At 38.1% G+C, this 21,681-nt stretch overlaps 2 protein-coding genes across 3 annotated transcripts; one reads left to right on the top strand and one right to left on the bottom strand.

Moving 5' to 3' along the window:
- Positions 1-201: 201 nt before the first annotated feature.
- On the top strand, positions 202-12,266 carry LOC122059682 (ubiquitin carboxyl-terminal hydrolase 15-like). Of its 2 annotated transcripts, none has more exons than XM_042622643.1 (14): positions 202-346; positions 1,850-2,231; positions 2,954-3,407; positions 3,501-3,918; positions 4,002-4,156; positions 4,283-4,371; positions 8,734-8,819; positions 8,915-9,077; positions 9,261-9,384; positions 9,491-9,648; positions 9,735-9,819; positions 10,320-10,532; positions 11,168-11,229; positions 11,313-12,266. In XM_042622643.1, the coding sequence occupies exons 2-14, from the start codon at positions 1,945-1,947 to the stop codon at positions 11,899-11,901; spliced, it is 2,883 nt and encodes a 960-aa protein (XP_042478577.1). In that variant the 5' UTR covers positions 202-346; positions 1,850-1,944; the 3' UTR covers positions 11,902-12,266. The 2 variants fall into 2 exon arrangements, with proteins under 2 accessions (XP_042478577.1, XP_042478578.1); XM_042622644.1 differs by lacking the exon at positions 202-346 and adding an exon at positions 382-742.
- Positions 12,267-19,421: 7,155 nt separating this feature from the next.
- Positions 19,422-20,598, bottom strand: LOC122059362 (heme-binding protein 2). Its single transcript, XM_042622098.1, has 2 exons — positions 20,302-20,598; positions 19,422-20,079 (listed from the first exon to the last, which is right to left on the bottom strand). The coding sequence occupies exons 1-2, from the start codon at positions 20,529-20,531 to the stop codon at positions 19,617-19,619; spliced, it is 693 nt and encodes a 230-aa protein (XP_042478032.1). The 5' UTR covers positions 20,532-20,598; the 3' UTR covers positions 19,422-19,616.
- Between the last annotated feature and the right edge of the window lie 1,083 nt (positions 20,599-21,681).

The raw sequence follows: 21,681 nt of genomic DNA, 5'->3' as shown, positions 1-21,681 counted from the left end.
CGGTTATCATCTTTCAGACTATGATCTTTTTCTGGTATACCTAAGAGATTCGAGATGGCCCACCCAATGGACATCAAAGATTCTTGATGCTTAATGAGAGATGTGTATTGTAGAAGTATGTTAAGAAACACCGAAGTTTCAATGGAGCGAGAAGCAACAGATAATGCTTTTTTTAGCTTCTTTCTTTATCATTTTCAAGTGGGGTGAGCTTAGCTGAGAAGGGGACTGAGCGACTGCTGCAGTGGACTGTTGGGAAACTCCATATGCATTTTTAGAAATCAAAGAATCTCAGGGCAGAAGAAGCTGGAGTCTGGAGCTTATTGGTGGATTTCTTATTCTATGCAAGGTAAGAAGGAAGAAGGAACTAACAAATCTTCGGTGATTTCGCCTGGTTTCTGTCTGTTCACTGAATCTCACGCTGAAAATGCTGGATTCCGCGTGCGTGGTGGTTAAATCATTGAAATCTCTGTAATAGATGAAGCTTGGTGATTTGGGTTATCGAATAATTAATCTTTTGAAGTCTGCGTATTGTGGAAATCTAACAATATTTTCCTGTTTCAACATTTGCCTTTGTATCTCAAGTCTATGATAATGCTTGATTTCATGCCTGTTTTGCTGAATATTTTGTGCTTGTCTAGGTGGGATTGCTAAATGAGGCGCTTTTTTTATGTGGGTTTCTCTTGAAATCTCATTATAGCGGTGGGCTCATTGAAAAGTGGGAGCTTTCATAATTTTTTCCTGAGTGAGTGATGGGTTATTTTGTTGATATTTTGATTGATAGCTCTGTGAAATGCAAAAGCTGAAGCTTTTGTTAGGTGGGAATCTTTCAAAATAATATGTTGTTTGAATTGGAGTTTCCTCTAAACATTTGGAGTGTCAGAGGTTCTTTTCATCTCGGAGCTGAATGTGTGCGAGGGAGATGGTTTTCTGTTCCATTGTTTCTTCGTTTCCATGCACTGAAAGGGGAATTGTTTTTCTGTGGTTACATTTTTTACTAGAACTTCTTAAGCGAAGTTGGTGAAGCCATATAAGGTCTCGCTTTTGCTTGGAATTTCCATTTTGTGAACGGTTTTGTTAAATATCCGCCCTTTCAACAGTTCCTCATTGTATGATGCATTCTGTATCTTCATGTCATTTCTTGCATTCCTTCATGATTTATTCAATATTAAGGGGGGAAAAAGGAAACAGAACAAGAAAAAGGAGGAGAAGACGACGCCTGATACACAGCCCCCTTGTTTCCTTATTTAATTTCTTTTTGGGTTTCCCCCCTCCCAAGAGTAGTAAGAGTTTAGTGACTTAGTCTATGAATGGTTCTTTTGAATATTTGTTGAGCTGTTCTTTGTTGTATCCTGTAAGTTGAAGATAATACAATTGTAAGCTACTTCATCTTGTCTGTTTACATTTTATTTCTCTCTCTTCTCCTCCTCTTTATTTTCTATATATGTATCTGTATTGTTTTATCCTTTTATATTGTCATAATTTTTGGGTTGGGGTGGGATGGCCGGATGGGGTGGGTGGTAAGGAAGCTTTGAATGTTTATCCTTATTTCCCCCCAATTTCTCATGGAGTTGAGTCTTGCTGGAGCAGGATTTTCTCAGATCTGGATTTTGGTTGAGACAATTGCTATTTTAATGTTTCTACCAGTTTGATGGACTTATTTTCTTCTTTTTGTACTGAGATGAAGGGGTTTCTTTTGTTTATTGTTATATCATGATTCTTTACTGTATACTAAAACCTCAAACTTTGTTTGATGTTGGTTTTTAATTTTTTGATATTTTGGAACAATGACCAAATATTCAGTGTGTCTGTCTTTTTTACCCTTTCGTTTGTTTTCAATCTTATAATGTAGGAAAAAGAAAGAAAAATGAAGGAGAAACCTTAGTTTTGTGCAGTTAAGTGAGTTTCCCATGTAAAGAAGCTGGACATGAATTTTTTGAAGGGGACATGCTTGAGCCAAGGGAAGCTGATATACCCGTCCTGTTTCTGGTCTTGGTTGTGCTTCCTTTAGTTACTTACATCTTACTAGGAAAATGGAATGAGGTTGCAAAGAAGAAGGATAGGGTGAGTCTGCTTGCTCAAGTGGCAGCTGAAGAAACTCTCCTTGCTGAAGCAGTGCCGACTGCCAGTGTTATCCCGGTTGTAGTTTGTACAAAGAGTGGATTTCATGAGTGTGCAAGATGCTTTGGTCCGGCTAAGACCCGCTGCTCCCGTTGCAAGTCTGTTAGATACTGGTATGCCATCATTTTGTTGCCTTTTGCTTAAATTATGTACCTTGTGATGAGATGAGATTCTATTAATGAAGATATTTATGTACGTCAATGAGGAGAGTTGTTGCTATATACATAGTTGCTGCTTACACCACTGATCTACCATTCCATTTGCATCCCTTAGCAGAAAAGAGAAAGTAATGCCGAACCTACTCCCTAATGTGTGCATGATATTAGTAGTGTCTGTAAACCATCAATATTATCCCTCCCATCTTATGACATCTGATGAAATCCTTCGATATTTTAGGTATCGAAGAAAATATTAGATATGGTTGACTTGGTATGCATATATTTATGGTAGGAATGTTAGTTGGGTAATTAGGGTGCAAAATATTCTTAAGAAGGATGGCACATATTTTTCATGCAAAATTATTATAAAAAGAGGCATACCTAGTGCATGAGGCTCCCACCACTGCAGTGTTTGGGGAGGGTCATAATGTACTCAGCCTTATCCCCACTTTGCTGAGGTGCTGTTTCCTGATTCAGACCCTTGGGTCGTGACCACTTGGTCACAATGGAGCAGCCTTATCATTGCACCAAGGTCCACCCTCTTCATGCACAATTATTATATGGACATATATTATAAAAATAAATGTGCCCAAATGAACGTATGAGGGCTGATCTTGCTGCATTATGTGGACCTTCTTTGTCTTCCATAATTCTTGGAATTTGATTACAATTTGCAGTTCTGGGAAGTGTCAAATTATCCACTGGAGGATGGGTCACAAGGAAGCATGCCAGCAGTTGGAGTCCACCTGCCTAAATATATCTCCTAAGCCATTCTCAGATGAAGAATCTGTCCATGAGAGGGCTCTACCAAATGAATACCAGGATGGTCTCTTCCAAGGATATGAGATTGGGCACTCTATCCCGGACAGTGATACTGTGGATAAACCTAACCATCCGTCTTCCAACACTTCTGCTGCTTCTACCAATACTACCACAGTTGATACATGTGAGGTATTGATGGCGGAGAAAAAACATGTGGATAAGCGTGTTTCACGTAAGTTAAACAGAGAAACATTGAGAAGAGGGGATGCTGCTTTATTGGGATCTCGCGGAGGAGCCTGTGGTAGTTGGGATGGCAGTTCAAATTTGTCTAACGTTATCCCATCCAAGAAGGCTTCCATGAGACATAAGGTTAACAATATTTAATTTTTTTCCTTTTGGTTGCATTACTATTTCTTCCATTCTGTTGTATCTTCTAACATCGTACTTCTGTGGTGGCTTCAGTTAGGAAATGACGATCCAATTGCATCATCAGAACAAATCTCAAAAAAGCATACCATCAACATCCATGATGATCATAACTTGAGAGGCCAAAATGAATGCATATCTAAATCAGGAAGTGATCCTTGTACCACAAGCTCATTACATTCAGAGAAAACAAGGACAGGCTTGCTTGAAGTCGAGATGGATTTCACTTCAGATAGGAACAATTTCCTTAGGGAAAGACTGGCTTCTAATAGTGAAACAGTTGACTTGATCTCTCCCCCTGAAATTATCTCAGCCAAAGGAAGCACAAAATCTAAGAGTACATTGCATCCTTCTGAACCCAAAATTTCAGGGTCCCCAGGATCAACTTTGAAAGCATCAAGAGAAAGCTCATGCTCAGGGATGCTGAGTAAAGGGCGGGTAGCAAATGAATCAAGTGGGTTTTTGCACTTTGTTGTGGATATTTCAACCTTCTGGCTCTTATAACGTCTAAATTCTATTGCTGTATTCTTTATACAGAAGTGCTTCAAGCAAGTGCTTTTACTGCTGTCCCTGGTAAAGACAAAAATGTTCTGTCAGACACTATCATGAGGAAGATGGGTATAAAGAAGTTACCTAAAGTTCCAAGACAGGATGCTAGAGGAGTTAACGGTGATGGGCGAAAGAGAAACAAGGTCTGCCTTTCAATTAACATGCAATCTTTGACAAACAGATTCTTTGTTAATTTTTCTCGATTTCTGGTGATATGAATGAAAGCTTTCTTTCATCCTACTGATTTCTACCTTTTTTTTTCCTAAAAGGTGCTGTTCCCTTATGAAGAATTTGTAAGGTTGTTCCAATACGAAGGCTGGGACTTATCTCCTAGAGGCCTTCTAAACTGTGGGAACAGGTACTTTCATATCCTGCTGATTTCTATCAAAAGGTGTTTTGTATGGCTGGGAATGACGCTTAATACTGATAGTTAGGTTGGTCATTGTTTGAATTCCAGCCATCTACTGAAGTCCCCCCTTTTATTGGAAAACAGAAGCTTGCCTGTGAACTGTGAACACAGACTCCAGTATTGCTATGTCTGTGAAGCAAACAAAAGGAAATAGATCAATCTTATTGAAAACTGAAGCACGGATTATTAGGACAATTGCTAACAATGTTGGTTACTCTTTGTGATGTTTCAGTTTCTCCTTTGTATTTTCCATATAGTTTCATATTAGTGTACCATTGCTTATGTGGAAAGTGGGTAAAAAAATGAAAAGAGAGTTTCATTGCTGCCCAGTTTTCTACTCATTACATGTCACAATGGTCGACAGGAAGTAACAGATAGTAACAAAAGAGCTTTTGCAGAGTGAAAATCAGCAGTCAAAGAGGTTAACAATCCCATGGAGACTACATGCCTTATTAGGTGAGCTAGATCCTTGTGTGAACAAAGGAACATGCTCGTGTATTTGGAAACTGAGGTCTGTAAAATCTTGGGGCTTATCTGTCACATGATTTGAGGTTTTCGAGGGCACTGTTCTGTTGGGGAGAGAGAGAGAGATTGTTCCTATCTGACCCCATTTGCCCACAGAAAATTGTAAAATAAAACTTGACTTTGTAAATCAGATAAACTTATACCCTTATAAACGAATGTCATTTCCTTCATCAGTGAGAAGATGATGGATTTTTATCTTTTGGTGAAAAGATCACAGGTTTTCCTTAGGAAATCTTTTTTTCTTTGCACAGTCCAAGTAGTTGTTTCTAAGGGAAATTTGAGAGATTGAATGATTGGATTTATTTTCTTAAGGATTTCTAGTGGGGTTTATCGTTCATGCCAATGGAAAACACAAAGGGGGATGGAGGTGGGGGCTCATGGACAGGGGTACTCCGGCAAGGGGTGTTCATGGTCAGGGTGCCCTGGCCGGGGGTGTTTCAAGGCAAGAAATTTTTTTATTTCGACCAAATGTATCGGGAACCTCAAAATTTTGATTACAATTTAGTCCATTTTGGTGGTCAAACATATGAGTTTTGCCCCATGATTATATTTACACATTCAAACTGTTACATTGGAAAAAAAAATGTAAAAAATGGTAGTTTGCTTTGGACCCTAGGTTGTTAGTGTATGCCGTAGCCTACTTTATTTCCCCCCCCCCCCTGAAATAACATATTCAGTGCATGATTTAGTACTAAAACATTCAACATTAAAGTGAAATATGTATTAAGAATGAAGAAGATTTACCATTAAACAACTAATAGTACAACAATGTTATTAACCAAACAAAAAAAGTACACCAATGTCAAAAAGCGTCATCACAGAAATTTAATAATAAGAATAAGTTACATGTTACTTTTGACACCCTTTTGCCTGTGTCAATACCACATCGATTTCCAGGGAGGCTCAAAACCACCAGAAGATTGTTGTCACCAATTGTTCGTCTGATTGTATCAGAAATGACGGCCATATCATAATATGCCTGAAGAAACGCTCAAAGTACAGCAGCCCTATAGGAGTCATCGTCAACATACTTTAGGTAAACCAACCAAGGATTAAAGTATCGGTATCGGTCGCCATATCGGTTGGCTAAAATTAAGATATGTATTGGAGAGTATCGTATCATATCGGAAATACGCAAAGATACGCACATAAATGGATAGGAAACACATTTTTATATATATTTGCATAAAAAAACAGTTAAAAAAATCTATATATAACATGTAGAATGCAAACATTTTTTACCACTAATCATGAATAAATCTAAGAAATTTGAAAAAAAAATTGAAACCCTCATTTTATTTTGAAAAAGTGTGTGAATCCTTGTAAATCTAGTATTTTTCTTGTTATTATCATGCACAAAGTGTGATTCTAACAATGAAGAATCTTAGATTTGTAAAAAAAAATTGATAATTATAGCTTATAATTGAAAAAAGTGTGTAAATGTAAGAACTTACTATTCAAGTTGATCCTTCTTCAAGAACAAGGGCCTTCCTCCACTTGCAACTTGCAATCCACTTGCTTCAAATGTTGGACTCCAAAGTTTGAATCAAGGGGGGAAAGAAGAAGGAAAAATAGAGAAAAGACTCAAAAGAGCTAATGTTTCAAAGAGGAGATGAAACAAAAGTAAAATTTGAGCCTTAGCCACTTAAAAGGACCTTATCGTACCGTATCGGTACGGTACCATACGATACGTACCGATATGTAAATGAAATATAAAAATTAAACCAAAGGTATGTCTCGCATGTATCGTACATATCATACCAATACGATATGATACACCGATACGCCAATGTTGCAAAAAAATTCCATGTACTGTATCGGTACTTATCGTACTGATGGCCAACGATGCCGATACGGTACTTATTGCCAAGTTTGGTGTTCATCCAATCAGCCACTTGTGAATTTTTTGTTGTTTTCTTTTTGGGTTTTTAATTCTGTTTTCCTAGCTTCTATTTTCTGTCCATGTTTATTTCTTCCAATCTAACCATCATCTTGCTTTGAGATTTTAATGATATAGTCACCCCCTCAGGGCCTCTATTCTATACTAGTTTCATCTCCATTGGATGTAGGGTTTGTTGGTTTTATCTCCATTTATTTTCTGCCCCTCTGCGGTCCCCATTTTCTTGGGTTTGCTAGTGTTTGTTATTTTAGCCAGCATACCTCATCAGACACCTTATGATATGGCTGAAACATTGTAAGTTCTTAGAGAGTAAAATGGGGACTAAGCTCTGGATCTGAATGGATGGATGTTTCCTTTTTATTAGAAATTTTAGCATTGTAAATTGTTCATATGCATTTTCAAAAAATCCTATGGGAATGTGGCCCTGACAGAGCTATGTGGTTTTTTTCCCTCCTGAAGACTGAAGGAGTGAAAGAATTCAAAAATCTTAGACCAATCAACACTGTGGGGAGTTCTTCTAAAGTGCAAAATTATTGGCTTCTCAATTAAGATTAGTTTCATGGCTTGTTATTTTCTTCATTTTGAGGAGTTTCTGTTGAAACAAGGCAGATATGTATGTGTTTACCAATTTTTAATTGCTGATGAGTGTATTACTTAATATTAAGAAGTAGATAGTTTAGAACAGTTTGGGAGATTTTTTTTCCTTGATCTGCAATGAAAAAAATATTTTCACTTCTAATAAAAAGATGCAGGTGATATACTTCTAATCTGTATCTTCTGCAATACATACTCAACCCAACTCCACTAAGCCATATCCGAACTAAATGGGTTTGGTGCATATACCTTAAAATTGCTAGAAAGTTTGATATGGTGGAGTTTTATGAGCGTCTTAAGTGGAATTTAATTGACTAGTCACGTGGAATGGCTTTTAGCATTAAATTAGGATGAAAGATTCATCTATGCATGGAATTACCTTTCTTTCTGTACTGGTTAGTGCAGCTCCCAAAGGCTTCTTCAAACAAGGTTCAACATCTCAGTAAGTGCAGTTTCAACAGAAACCAAGACGAAAACTTGAGTCGATACTGACTCGTACCAAGTTTCGACCATATTTCACATATTTCAGTAATTTTGACCAGTTTTGACTATACCAAGTAATTTCTACTATATTTTCTTTTTTGCAAGGCAAGCAATGCAAACCTAGATACTCCAACCCCAGACCCTTGTGTATATTGTCAATGTCTACCATGATCACCACCTCACCTCCACCCCATTCCCCCCCCCCCCCCCCAAAGTGAAAAGAAAAAAAAAACAAAGAGGCATTTGTAGAAAACCTTGAAGGCTTGTACCTGTCATTGGTCCAATCTCAACTAGCAAGCCCAGATTTACTGCATGGAAGAGAGGCGTCAAATGCCTCAGTTTGTACAGTTGAATATGCAATAGATCTTTCTGACCCCGAAGGGTTTCTAATGGGAGTTAACTCTCTTGTTCCCCCGGTAGTATGAAAATATTGGCTCTCTTTCAAAGTGAGAAATGAGAATTTTATTTCTTGTTTTTTGATAGATAGTGAGAGGTTTTGATTTGATAGGCTTGACCATTAGGTTAGCTCCAAAACCTCTAAAGCTTTGAAGATTTTAACCTGACTATTTGAAGGGTTCTCTGCTTTCATGCTTTTATGTTGGTAATTAGTTGGGGGAATCCATCACATGAAATTATGAATTATTGACGGTTTTCTCTCCTAGGCCATCTATTCAAATCTGTTTTTTTATTCTTCTATAGTTTAATTGCCTCAGCTTAAAAAGACATACTTTTTCGTTGCCTTCTCATTTCTTAGCATCTTCTATGCTGCTATAGTTTTTTAACTTTTTTCTCATGTCTCAATCTTTCAGCTGCTATGCCAATGCTGTATTGCAATGTCTGACCTGCACAAAGCCTCTGATCATCTACCTGCTTCAGAGATCACATTCAAGAATCTGTACACACTTTCATTTCTTATACCGATTTGACTAGATCTGATGCAATATTGTTGGGATACATGCAACTTCCTCTTATATGTTCTGTTTATGTTAGGCTGCATGAAGGATTGGTGCCTCATGTGTGAACTTGAGGAGCATGTAATGATGTTAAGAGAAGCTGGAGGCCCTTTGTCTCCTGACAAAATCCTTCTACATATGCGGAGAATTGGTTGTCGGATGGGTTCTGGAAGTCAGGAAGATGCTCATGAATTTCTAAGGTATGTCAAATTGTATATGAAGTTCTTCCATCCCCCCCCCCCCCTTTTCTTTTTTCAATCTTTCAAGTGTTGACCAACAAATGGTGATTTGTTCAAGTGCTTTTCCCAGTTGTTTGACATTATCCTTTCCTTGCCTATTTTTTTTCCATTTTAAAGAACTCTGAAAGTGTTTTTTGTATTCAGACTTCTGGTTACTTCCATGCAACTTATATGCCTTGAGGGATCAGGTGGTGAGAAGCAAGTCAATTCAAGCTTGCAAGAAACTACCTTCATACAACATACTTTCGGTGGTCATCTTAGATCAAAGGTAATTAGTCTTACTTGCAACTTATATCAAGTGTTTGAATAATGAAATGCTTCTACTATTTTCCTCATAGATAGCACCTTTAGTGAGTTTGTTTCACTGAAAGCAGGTCAAATGTCTGAGATGTCATCATGAATCTGAACGGTACGAAAACATTATGGATCTTACGTTGGAGATACATGGTTGGGTTGAGTCACTGGAGGATGCCCTTACTCAATTTACAGCTCCTGAGGATTTGGATGGAGAAAACATGTACAGATGTGGAAGGTCCGATTACTTTCTTTGATGTCTTGGAGAAACTCGTACTGTGTTATATTCCACATAATATTAATCCTTTCATATTCTAATTAAAGGTGTGCCACATATGTTAAAGCACGAAAGCAGTTGAGCATACATGAAGCACCAAACATCCTTACAATAGTTTTAAAGAGATTCCAGGTATGACTACTGAAAATAGTGTACATGGAGAGCACCGCTTTTCTTTGTTGGAACATTGATCTTGGTTAGTGTCATCATGTGTGGAACACAATGGTTTCTGCCTGAGTTTAAGGTTTTGTGTGAGCCAAACTTGTTTAATTGGATATCCTTGGTTCCATGGGTAACAATATTATTTGACTGACTCAGGTGAAGTAATGGCTATGTATGTATATGTTATTTGTCTTTGAAATGTAGCAATGGATTTGTGAAGTTGTAGCTTACTCAGCCGTGTGATTATCAAAAAAAGTGTTTTTGGTGTTGGCTATAAAAAATGTGTTTTTGGTGTTGGCTATGTTTCAAATTATACCATTAATTTTCTTTGTTTTGCTAGCTGATATTTGTCATCTCTAGAAGATGTTTTCCAACTTAATTTAATTTCTTGAAAGCAAAATTTGTAAAAATTTCCTCTAAAAGTTTGATTACTAATTGATTTTTGAAATGTGGTTTTTGTGTTTTGTCAGACGGGGAAGTATGGGAAAATAAATAAATGCATCACTTTTCCAGACATGCTGGACATGATCCCATTCATGACTGGTACAGGCGACAGTCCACCCCTTTACATGCTCTATGCTGTTGTTGTGCATTTGGATACGTTGAATGCATCGTTTTCGGGGCACTACGTGTCATATGTGAAAGATGTGCAGGGCATGTGGTTCAGGATAGATGACACTGAGGTAACCTTTTCTCTTTGCAATTGTTTGTCTCTTGCAGTCTTGCTCTGGAAAGGTTTATGAAACTGGTGTACCTTTGATGTTCAAAATATTGAGAGGATCCAATTGGGAGGGGGGTGGTAAGGTGACTTATTTAGTCCCTCCATCTAGAGTTGTTTACTCTAGTTCTGGCCATTATTTCATGAATGTTTCTCACTGATCTACTAGGTTCTTATTATCCTGTCTTGAGCTCTCTCTCTCTCTCTCCCCCCCCCCCCCCCTCCCCCCCCTTCTTGTTTTTGTTGTAAACTGAAGTTTATGGTGATGGCATTATTCAGACAAAAAGGAAATTTAGTTGATAACTAAGATGTGGTTTATGGTGATGAGAAGCTGGTAGATGCTCAGATAATTGAGTAGATACTTGAGATCTACCCTGGGTCCTTCCACCACCCTCTCCTACTGATCTATGGGTCTGACCTTCAAAACCGATCCCTTTTGTCTTGCATGTTAGTACTATGATGGTACCCACTGTCAAGATCCTGAAATCGATCAGGATGGATGATGCCTGTATCCAGGTGGATTTTAAAATTTGGCTTTATTCACATGGCTTTTGTTTTGATGTGTTTGGATTTTTACTGTCAAAGTTGTTCTTTCTACAGGTTCAAACAGTGCCAACTAGCCAGGTGATGTCAGAAGGTGCATACATCCTATTCTACTCGAGGTAAACTTGATTTGACATGTGCCCCTTGAATTTTGTTTGTGCTGAATTATTCACAAGGGTTTTAAATTTTGAACATTTCTAAGGTCTTGTCCGCGCCTTCCGAGAGTTTCTCCGCTGCAACATCCAACAACTGAAATGCACTGCTTATCAAAACAGAATCTCTCAAGATCAGGACAAACTAGACACAATGACAACTTTTTTGTTGAAGCATTTGCATCAGATCCCAGACAAGATTTATGGTTGGGCAGTGGCAATCAAACCTCCAATGACATTCTGAGGTGTGCTAATGGAAATACAGCAACAATGAGAGAAACATATCCAGAGTCAATGAGCATGGAATTCTCAGATGCCACATCAAGTGATTGGTCCATTTTCACAAGTTCAGACGATGCATCGTTTACCACTGAGAGTACTAGAGATTCATTTAGTACTTCCGATTATGCCGACACAGTCAATCTTGATCCTATTTCCTCAATATTCAACTCATTCTACCCTCCAGAATACTCCTCACACAGGACTGTTTCCTGTAGAAGGTTTTCGGTTATTAAACCGCAGACAAGATTCCTTTCGGAAGACAAGGGCTTTGTTTGGGATTCATCCCTGTCAAATGAACCACTTGACAGTGTACAGAATGGAAAGAATCCGAAACAGGTCAGGGTTTTTTCGACCTAGCCTTTACCTTCTGTTACTAACTGAAGTGTGTTTATAAAATACGGGAGCAATCCCAAGATCATCTTGTTCATACATCATTGTGAACTTTAATTATTAGAATCTTGTTGTCTGGGAATTCCCATAAGATGAAATAGATCATTTAGCAAGAGACTGGCATACCTCAAATTATTTTTTTCTTCATTTTCTTAACATGTCTGTTATATGGGGTATGTGAAGACATCAAGTGGAGTGGATGATCTAGTTCTCATTTTGAGATTTAAAGGAGTAAAGATACCGTCTTACTCTTCGGAATTTTGTAATATTTATCATAGTGCATTTCTGGAGTAATATTGATGAAATGTATAAAATTCCATATTCAGACTTTATTGTCACTTGTCTGAAATTTCTTGCCATCCCTATATAGCTCATCTATAGTATCACTTCTCATCGACTCATATAAACTTAGCTATTACCTTGTCCTTTGTTGACTCCCATTATTGTCTGTTAGATAGGGTGTTTTTGAGATTCTGTTCGACACTAGAACCTGAGAGAATACTGCACTGATTTGCCCAATTCTGATGGAAAATTTTATTTAGAAAGTGAGGAAGGACAGGTAAAACAGAGAATAAAGATGAAGGAAAGCAAAGTCAAGACACACCATGAAGACAAAGAAACCGGCCTCCCCACAGGGCCAGAAAGCCTGCATAGAAGGACATCCTGATGGCCCTGAATTAACCCTGCCCGCAAACCAAAGAATCAGCACCAGTTACTGTCACCAGAAACCTCATTCCACCAAGAGAGACCTCACACACTAGGTAAAGTGCAAATTTAAATTACTAACACCTAATCGTGGCAACAACAATTCTAGCGCTAGACCTCAATTTCCATACCATCAGATCCAAGTTATGGCTTCTTCCTGCTTAGGAATGGTGGTGGATTGTGTTGTACCAGTTTTGGGTTGTATGCAGCAGACATTGAGTATTAACACGAAATAACTCAGCATGAAAATTAAACATGCCTAATTGCTTAAGTTGAACATGATTCAAAATGATATTTACTTAAAAACAGGTCAAGAATTCAAGACAAACTTAACATTAAGACTTTTCATCAGAATCACATTGAACCTAAAAGCTGAGCCTAGCAGCAAAGCATCATGAAGGTAATGTTGTATTTGAATAGGTGATTGGGAAGGATTCTGTATTCAACAATAGATACTCAAGATTTTAAACTGATTTTAAATTTCTACAGGGTCCCATTTCTTGCCTTGCATTGTCGATTGGTTTCTTGAATGCGAAATTAAGTTGGCTAAGAGGGTACCAGTAGATAGTAGGTAATTTTTCTGATCCTTAGACATGGTGGAGGACAATAACGCCCTTTTGATCATCTCTTTACATCAGGTTGCTTTTATCATTTCAGAATCTTATTCCCAAAAAGATGCCACTCTCCTTTTTGCCATTGGGCATGATAACAGAATATGTCACAGGGTTTCTGAGGACATGCTACATAGTGGACATGAAATGTCAATGTCTCTTATGATTATTTTTAAGAAAATTCTAGTGGGCAAGATACTGTGTAAGCTCCTCCAAAATAAAAATATGAATTTTAAGTGAAGAGGCAGCTCCCAGATTGTTTTTGTATTAGTACACAATAGTCTATCAGGGATCCTACTGGGGTAGGTGGGAGTGTGTGTTGGGGGTGGGGGGGTGAGGGGGTTGATTGATTGAATCTGATTGCGATTTCACTGAGGAAGTCATGAAATTAGAGACATCTCAGTTCTCTTCCTTCAGGTCTTTTCTCATTAGTGATTGAATCTGATTACATCCTGATAGACTAGTCTGTCAGGGATCCTATTGATGAAGCTTTGTTCCCAAAAATGAGAATTTGTACTGATTAGAATGTAAACTTGTATTGAACAATGATACAATAACAAGAATGCAGCTTAGCCCAACTAAATGAGATTGGTTATATGGATCTTTGTCTTTCAATACGTCATACTTGATATAACCCACCGATAATAATAGTTCATAGCAAACGGCAAAGGAATGCAATGTAAGTAGTTGCACCAAGAAGAAAAAAAATGTCAAGTAGGGAGACAATAGCTAAAACAAAGATCTACATTTTGCGTATTTATTTTAGCATATCTTAGAGAGAGAAAGTGAGAGAGAGAATCTTGGCCGATACCAATATGGATCGGCTGGATAGTTTTACCCTTATTTCCATTAAAATAATTGATTTGCGGATGATTTTACCGTTAGGCCAATATGATATATGCTAAGGATAGACGCGCAGGGAATAAGGTGAAACAACTTGTACCTTTCCCATCGATCCATCTACTTGTCTTGCTGGGTTCACTCAAGCTGTTTGGGTTTTGAGGGGGGAGGGGGGGGGGGGGGGGGGGGGGGTCAAGCGGTCGAAATAGCCTCTCGATATTCTTGGGGTAAGGCTGCGCAGTTCTCGCTCCCCTCACCCAATCTCACACATGCGAGAGCCTCGTGCACTGAATACGCCTTTTAATATTAAGTAAGCATCCTTAACAATTCACATTATATTACAAAATAATTAAATGAGAAAAAAAAAAAAGATGCATGAAGACATCTATATCATTTCACGTATGACACTTCAACGTCAACAATTAGTGTGGTGGATTCAGTTTTTCAACTTCTCGTTTTCTTAAATTTTCGTATTCCCTAGTTCTTCATTGCTCAATGTAAATAGTGAGACTACATCAATATTCGAAAAGCTAGTTTTCGGAAGCTATCTGAATCCATTTGAAAGCTAATCATATGTAGAGAATGTGTTATATTCAATTCGAATTCAATCCATTTACATCTCTACTCAGTCCTATACACCCTCTCAATAGTCCCACATTTTTTAATGTTTTGTTTTGTCACTTAGCCAACTTGGATTAGGTTGAAAATATGTTAGAAAAACTAAATAGGTAAGAGGTGGACCTTGTGATCTCTCTTTCCACCAATGACAAAATGCCATCATGATGTAATGATTGATTTATGTGTCTCTTTCCCTTCAAATTCAAGTTCAAAATTATTTGATTTTTTTTTTTTTCTATCATGACACCCAAACATAGCCTTTGTGTCCTTTTTTTTTTTTTTTTTTTTTTTTCATTGTCCTTAGATTTTTGCCCTAGTTTTCAATTTTGGAAGCTCATTTTCTAGGCAAAAGGGCTTCTTTGTCTAGTTTGGTGTACGATGTCTTGTGTTCCATCGAACTTTTATTTGGGACTTGTTTACTAAGAGTAATTCTGTACTTTCTGGTATTAAGGCTTTTTCGCTATATATTTGTAACGAGGTTTATTTTTTCTGTAAACAATTCTTAGATGTGTGAAGACGAGTATTGTAACCCTATTCTCCATGGATAGTGAAACACAGGTATCCAGGCCTTTGGCCTGACTATTTCCGCGGGTTCATACTGACCTCACAACCGCATGAATCGGGACATTCCCGCGGGTTCATACATGCTTCTTGAGGCGAAGGTCCATTGCCAACTCAGCTACCCCCTTGGTGATTCTCTGTCTCTCTAATTTGAATTAATAAAACTTTTTATTTAAAGAAAAAAATGCCACATCAGCTATCCACGTAGTAAAATAATATTTGCTATGAACTAGTGAACTATCGTAGAAATGTAGGAACCATTAACCATAAAATTTTTTTTTTTTAACTCGGAAGAATATATCCATAAAATTGCTCCCATATATATATATATATATTAAAATTGCCACATATTAGATAGTGAGATGGTGTAGATAATATTGTCTACGGCACCGTGTAAAGTCTACCTAGTCTGTTCATCTGAAAACATGACACGTGGCAGGCTTGGAGCCTGCCCGTGTATGGGTGCTGGTGCCCAGACCCAAGACTTCTTAGGAAGAGAATGTTTGACTTCTGACTTTACTTTCCATTCATTCCCTCCTAGTCGCTCCTCGTTCCTTACATCCATAAATCCCCGAAGCTGATCTACACTCTTCTACCTTGGGATCTACATTTACGTATTCTCCAGCTTTCCTCTCTCTCTCTCTCTCTCTCTCTCTGCTCTGCTCTGATACAAAAATGCATCACAACTTAAGCTCTTAGCTCTCATGGGTTTCAATCACAAATCGGGCTTCTGGGCCTTTCTCTTTCTTCTCCTTCTATTCATCTCCTTCTTCTTTTCTCCCTCTTCATCGCTTAAACCTCAAGCAGATGCTCCTTCAAACGAGCCAACACAATACCAAGAGCTCAAGATCAAGAACACAATGTATTTCTTCTTGCATGAAGACCTCACAAAGAAGCAGAAGAGGAAGAAGAGAATAGAGTCCAAGAATCTCGGATCAAAGCCATTCTCTGTCATGCTACCCAAAGGCTTCGTACCTCCTTCTGGTTCTTCTCGGTGCCACAACGACGCCCCTGAATCTGCTACCTTCTACTGCGATTACTCCATTGCAGACCCTTAAACAGAGACCCCCTATCTATGTTCGTATAGATAATTCCACATTACTTCTCTCTGTCTTGACTGGTCTCTAATCAAACAGAGCTGAAAGACTTCTCATTTGGTTTCTTATCAAAAGAGCTGAAGATGGTCTCTGCCTGTAATGGGTATTCAATGTTTTTAATCAAAGAGAGCTGAAGATAGTCTCAAATATTTAATGGGTTTTTTTTTCCTTTCTATCTTGCACTTTCTTAAACATCCACTGAGTTCATTTTTGTATTTTTGGAGGCTGCCAATCCAATTGGGTAGCTAAGGATTTTTATGATTTGAATACAAGATAGGTTCTTCTTTCATCTTGTCTTGTAATACAGATTAAAGAAAGAGAATGACGTTCGGAAAAGGAAATAAAGATCAAAACCCGTGAACCCTTTTGGATTCTGAGATGTTGTGTTCATTTAGATTCCTGGATTTTTGTTGCTTTCTTAGTTTCTTCTGTCATCTGTTCTTTTCATATTTTCATGGTCATTGCTTTTCCTAAAATCATTTTTCAGTGTTTTAGCTAATAAATCTGGTTGGGTTTTGAGTTTCTAATGGCGTGAGAAGGGGAGAAAAGCATGTGAATTTGCATCGTTTAGGGTTCTTATTGGGAGATTTTCGTAGGGTATACTCTATCCATGCAACGAGGAGGAAGCTCTCTTGACGATGTGTTTTAAAATAATAATAGTAATAATAAATAAGCTACATGCTTAAGAATATGTTCTACTTGGAGTTCCAATACAGAAAAAATCAGAGAAATCCCCCACTTCCACAAGCATATAGAAAAAAATGCAATTACTACTACTGGAAAGAAAGTGAGAAGAAATTCAAGGACAGTACAATGAGACCTCAAGGGATGTTACTGCTCTTCTGTATTGTGTTTTTCTATTCAATCCTTTAGGACATTGTAGAGATGGAACAGAGTTTTCGATATTCTGGTATTTCTGTTTCTAAGAAATACTCTAGTGAGAATAATAAAAGTTATGGACAACCATCATAAACTCTAAAGCTAATGGAATAAGTTATATAAACAAAACGCTGAGACCAAGTAATTAAGAGAGTCAACAGGGCCAAGTTCCACAATTCACTGTCCGTGAGAGGGGGAGGGAGCAAATTTTTTTATTGTGAGAGAGTCTCCAACAAGTATATAGAAAAAAATGCTACTAAATTTCAGGACACAATATTGATAATTGATATAATCTAAGTTCCATTAAAATTTCTTCTGTTGTTACTATGCTTGAGCAATTGTAGAGTTGTAGAGTATTCGTTACATGCGAAAAGAGTAAAGAAACTGAGAAGATTGCTTTTACTCCAGCTTTGCTGGTTTTACACAAAACTGTGGCAATCCTGCCTTCAAGTAAGGTGAAAGAAGCTTCTTGTGCATGTTATAGAGGGGCGGCATGTCTTATAAATTCTGAACTCATTTCAGATTTGATCCACAGGTGGATAACTTAAATTGGGGGGAGGGTGAGTTGACTTTTAAGTTGTCTAAATCTGTTTAAATATAAAACATGGAAGTAAAACACAAGCAAGACAGGGTTTGCATCCAGGCCTATGTCACAGATCCTCCAATATTTTACCAATCTAGGAAGCAGGAAAGGGGTGTGATAGCAAAGAAAAATAACAGAATCATGGGACACCTTCATAGAATCTCAAAGTAACTCTGCCATTTTATTTTACTTTATTGAAACTTAGCCTAGTTGTAGAGTTAAAAATGATGAATAGAGGATGATCTGACCAGGTACACAACAATACTAATAGGGTAACTTGATTCTGAAGTCACTACCTTCTGTTTAGCTTTAAACAACAAACCCCCGGGGCAGGCCGGGGCGGGGCGGGCCGGGGCGGGGCGGGGTGGGGAGGGGGTGTTTGCTTGCATCTTTGATGGATACCGAATCCAGCTTGATTAGCAATGTTGAATTATATTTGTTTTCAGAAATCAACTTTTTAAACTAATAATTATTCTTGTAGTTGGGGAAAAACAGTAAAAAGAAGAAATTTAAGAGGAAAAAGTAGTCTTGAGGCTACTTGGGTAGCTGTCTGTCTTTCCTTTAGGGCTTCCCCTGTCGGGGGTGGATTTCATTCCCCTCTGAGGCTTGTATCCCCCCTCCCCCCTCTCCCTCTTTTTTCTTCTTCTTCTTCCCTTGGGGCATTCTGTGCCCTTAAAGGTTTGACTTCCCCCACCCCTTTTTTTCCTTCCTCTGGTATTGAATTCATCATTCACACCAAAAGATCCAAGTTTGAATTTATGCTAAGGAAGAAATCAGAGGGTTACTGCCAAAAGAATCACGTGTTGGTGTACCCAATGGTTTGCTTGTATCAAGTATCAACAAGACATGCTAAACCTCGATTGTTTCATTTCAGTAGCCATGCTCAAGATTCATTTCCATTAGTACACTGGAGTACTAAATTGTTGTCTGTTCCTCCTTGATTGGGAATCTTGGATTTTTTTTTTTTTTTCTAATTTGATGTCATCTTTTTTTAGAACATGTTTAGTTGAAAGAGAACATTTCTTTGTAATGCAAACATGTGTTTCCCCATCCTGGAATATAAATGGTTGTATACTCAACCTATTTTTGGATGTCATGAGTTAATATAAGTTGAACACAAAACATGGGTATCAGATCAGAAGGCAAACTATTCTTATCAGTAAATGCTTTAAAAGAAAGGAAACCCCAACCACACCCTGAAGAGTTCAAGTTGGGTAATCTGGGATCAGAAGAAGGCCCGCAGGAGGTCAGGCTTGGGATGTCACTCAGACTGCCCAACTTACTGAGCTCCTAAAAGAGTTTGAAGAGGTATTTTCTGTTGGTGTACGATGTCTTGTATTCTGTCGTAGTTTAATCCAAGGAATATTGATGCAAGCGCCTCGATAGATCAGAACGGTGGCCCCTACTCCGTTCTCCATTGATAGTGAAGCAAAATCTCATTTCACCGAGGACGTAGGCAATCTTGTTGAACCTCGTAAACCTGCATGCGTTGGTTGTTCTTGTTTTTCATTATCTTATACATCATTTTAGGATTGTGTTTCTACATTTGCCTGGGCATATATGGAGCTAGAGATATTTCTGTACATTATAATGTAACCATTGAAATGGTGCATTTCAATTAAAAAGTTTTAACTCTTTTAAGGTACAAATAATAGATTCAGAATCACATAAGAAGTACTACCCCTTCTATGGTTTCCACATAATAACTAAGCTTAAAACTCAACTTTAAGCTAAGATAGAATAAATACAGAGCAGAAGCAAAGATTCCCTCTACTGTTTCCTCATGACTTAAAATTTTTCTCTTATTTCAAAATCTAATCTTTCATACCAAGCATCATTTATATCAAACATCATCCAAATCTCATTGACCCTCTTCTCATATTCAAATGGTGAGTTATACTGTGCAACAGTGTAAACCGATGTTGGATCAGCAGCCCGGCCTTTATCGACGGCATCTGACCAGGAAGAACCAGCCAGACTGTCATGTAACGCTGCTGCTTCTTCTCCAAGTTCATCATCAGACACAAATCCACTGAATTGTCTTACTGCTGCATACACAGGACCCCAATTTTGTACATGAAGACCTTGTGCTGGAGGTGGGTCAGCTTGATTCACTTTAGGGACATAAAAGCTAACAATGAAGGATGATTCACAAAAGGGTCCATCACTTGGGGAGATTTGAGTAATCACAGGAGCTGTCATCTCTATCTTCTCTTTGTAGGTATTCTTCCCTTGAATGTAATCAAATAGCCTGCAACAACAAAATCAAAAGGTACAAAATAAGGGACCTTTTAGAATTTTCATTAAAAGAGTTTTGCAAAACTACTATTTGATTACTAGAGTTTTATTTTGTTCTCTGCAATTCACCCTGAGATATTGAAATTTTAGTATTACCCACTTAAAACAGAGTCTCAACCACCATAACTAAGCATCCTTATAAGGGAAAGGAATAGAAATGAATGAGAGATCTTACTGTAGGAAGCCTGATTTCGTGGCATCAACGAATGAAATATCTTGGATTGGAGAAGTTGATGTCCACATCGTCGAATTATAATGGCGGATTTCAAAACCATTACCTACATGAATTACATCATAGCTTGGACATTCGATACGGCTGCACGTAGGAGGAACCATTCCAACACTCATGGATAGGAGTCCAAGAAGAACTGAGAGGTTGAGTAGATTAGCAGCCATGGCAGCCATGGTGAGAACGTCTTGAATTGAGCAGATTACTTGGCCTAGTTTACCTGAGCTTATATATATGTACAATACAGGGAAGTTTCACAGAAGAGCTAAGCCAAACGACTCCTTAAGCATCTATCCGAATTACGGAATTAGTCCAACTTCTAGGCTGAGAGGAAGGGTATTTCTGTGGTTTCAAACAATATTAAGGGGGTTTTCATGATTTGCATTGCGGTTAATGTTGAACCACGTGGAGGAAGGAGGGTGGAGAAAACGTTATCTGGCTAAACGAATCTGGAACTTGGGGAGGAAGCCAAGGAGAAAGGCAATCCTACTTCTAGTTCTGTTCCCACCCAATTTGTATTCTTGTAAATCAAAAGATATTATTGGGAAGCAAGCAAAAGGGCCAAACAGCATATAACCCATCGGATGGGACCACGGGTGTCAATTTGGACCAGTGCATGGGCCAATTTCAGCTAGCATGGTGGAATCAACATCGGTTGAATTTTTGCATTTCATTTGGGGTGTTTGTCATTTCATCCTCCTCTGTGTTTGGCCGTAGGCACCACGCAGTATGACAATATATATATATATATATATATATGTTTTAATCTTTAATATTCATCTTCAGTTTTTATTAGGCTCGATTCGACCAGTAACATTGACTGGACTGTTTGATTTGACTTGATTGGATTATAAATAATTATTATTGCTGACGATCAAAATATATGATGCATATAAATCTAAAAGAACTCAATTTAAGGTGCTAATTAAGTATGGATTGAGTTTTCAGTCCAGCTATGTAGTATACGTTAGTACCTTTCAATGTCTTTCCTCCTGCAAATAAGGGGTGGTATGTCATTTTATAGGAGAGAGAGAGAGAGAGAGAGAGAGAGAGAGAGAGAGAGAGAGAGAGAGAGGCTCTAGGCAACATACTTCTCCCATATCAATTAGATTAATTTTTAGGGGAAGAGTTTCTTGTGGGGGGAATGTGGCCCGTAAATACGCACGAGAGCTATAATAGGAGCAAACGAGGAAATATTAACTAAGGCGTCAATTTGCATTTCATGGGTAGATGGGGGTAAGATAGTCATTTTGACCCCTATGTGTCTGGGTGCAAGGACCATCTTCCCCTCATGAACCATTTCCTTTAATTTTTATATGGGAGAAA

Source organism: Macadamia integrifolia, chromosome 13 (genome assembly GCF_013358625.1).
Source record: "Macadamia integrifolia cultivar HAES 741 chromosome 13, SCU_Mint_v3, whole genome shotgun sequence".
Taxonomy (NCBI): domain Eukaryota; kingdom Viridiplantae; phylum Streptophyta; class Magnoliopsida; order Proteales; family Proteaceae; genus Macadamia; species Macadamia integrifolia.
Note: the sequence above shows the minus strand (reverse complement) of the source record. Positions and strands in the feature narration are given on the sequence as shown.

Bases quoted from the DNA above. Each gene is read 5' to 3' on its own strand.
- LOC122059362 (XM_042622098.1), bottom strand. From the start codon at position 20,531: ATGGCTGCCATGGCTGCTAATCTACTCAACCTCTCAGTTCTTCTTGGA. The intron at 20,080-20,301 runs GTAAGATCTCTC...TTGTTGTTGCAG, and splicing joins ACGAAATCAGGCTTCCTACA to GCTATTTGATTACATTCAAG.
- LOC122059682 (XM_042622643.1), top strand. From the start codon at position 1,945: ATGCTTGAGCCAAGGGAAGCTGATATACCCGTCCTGTTTCTGGTCTTG. The intron at 2,232-2,953 runs GTATGCCATCAT...TACAATTTGCAG, and splicing joins TGCAAGTCTGTTAGATACTG to TTCTGGGAAGTGTCAAATTA. The intron at 10,533-11,167 runs GTAACCTTTTCT...TTCTTTCTACAG, and splicing joins TCAGGATAGATGACACTGAG to GTTCAAACAGTGCCAACTAG.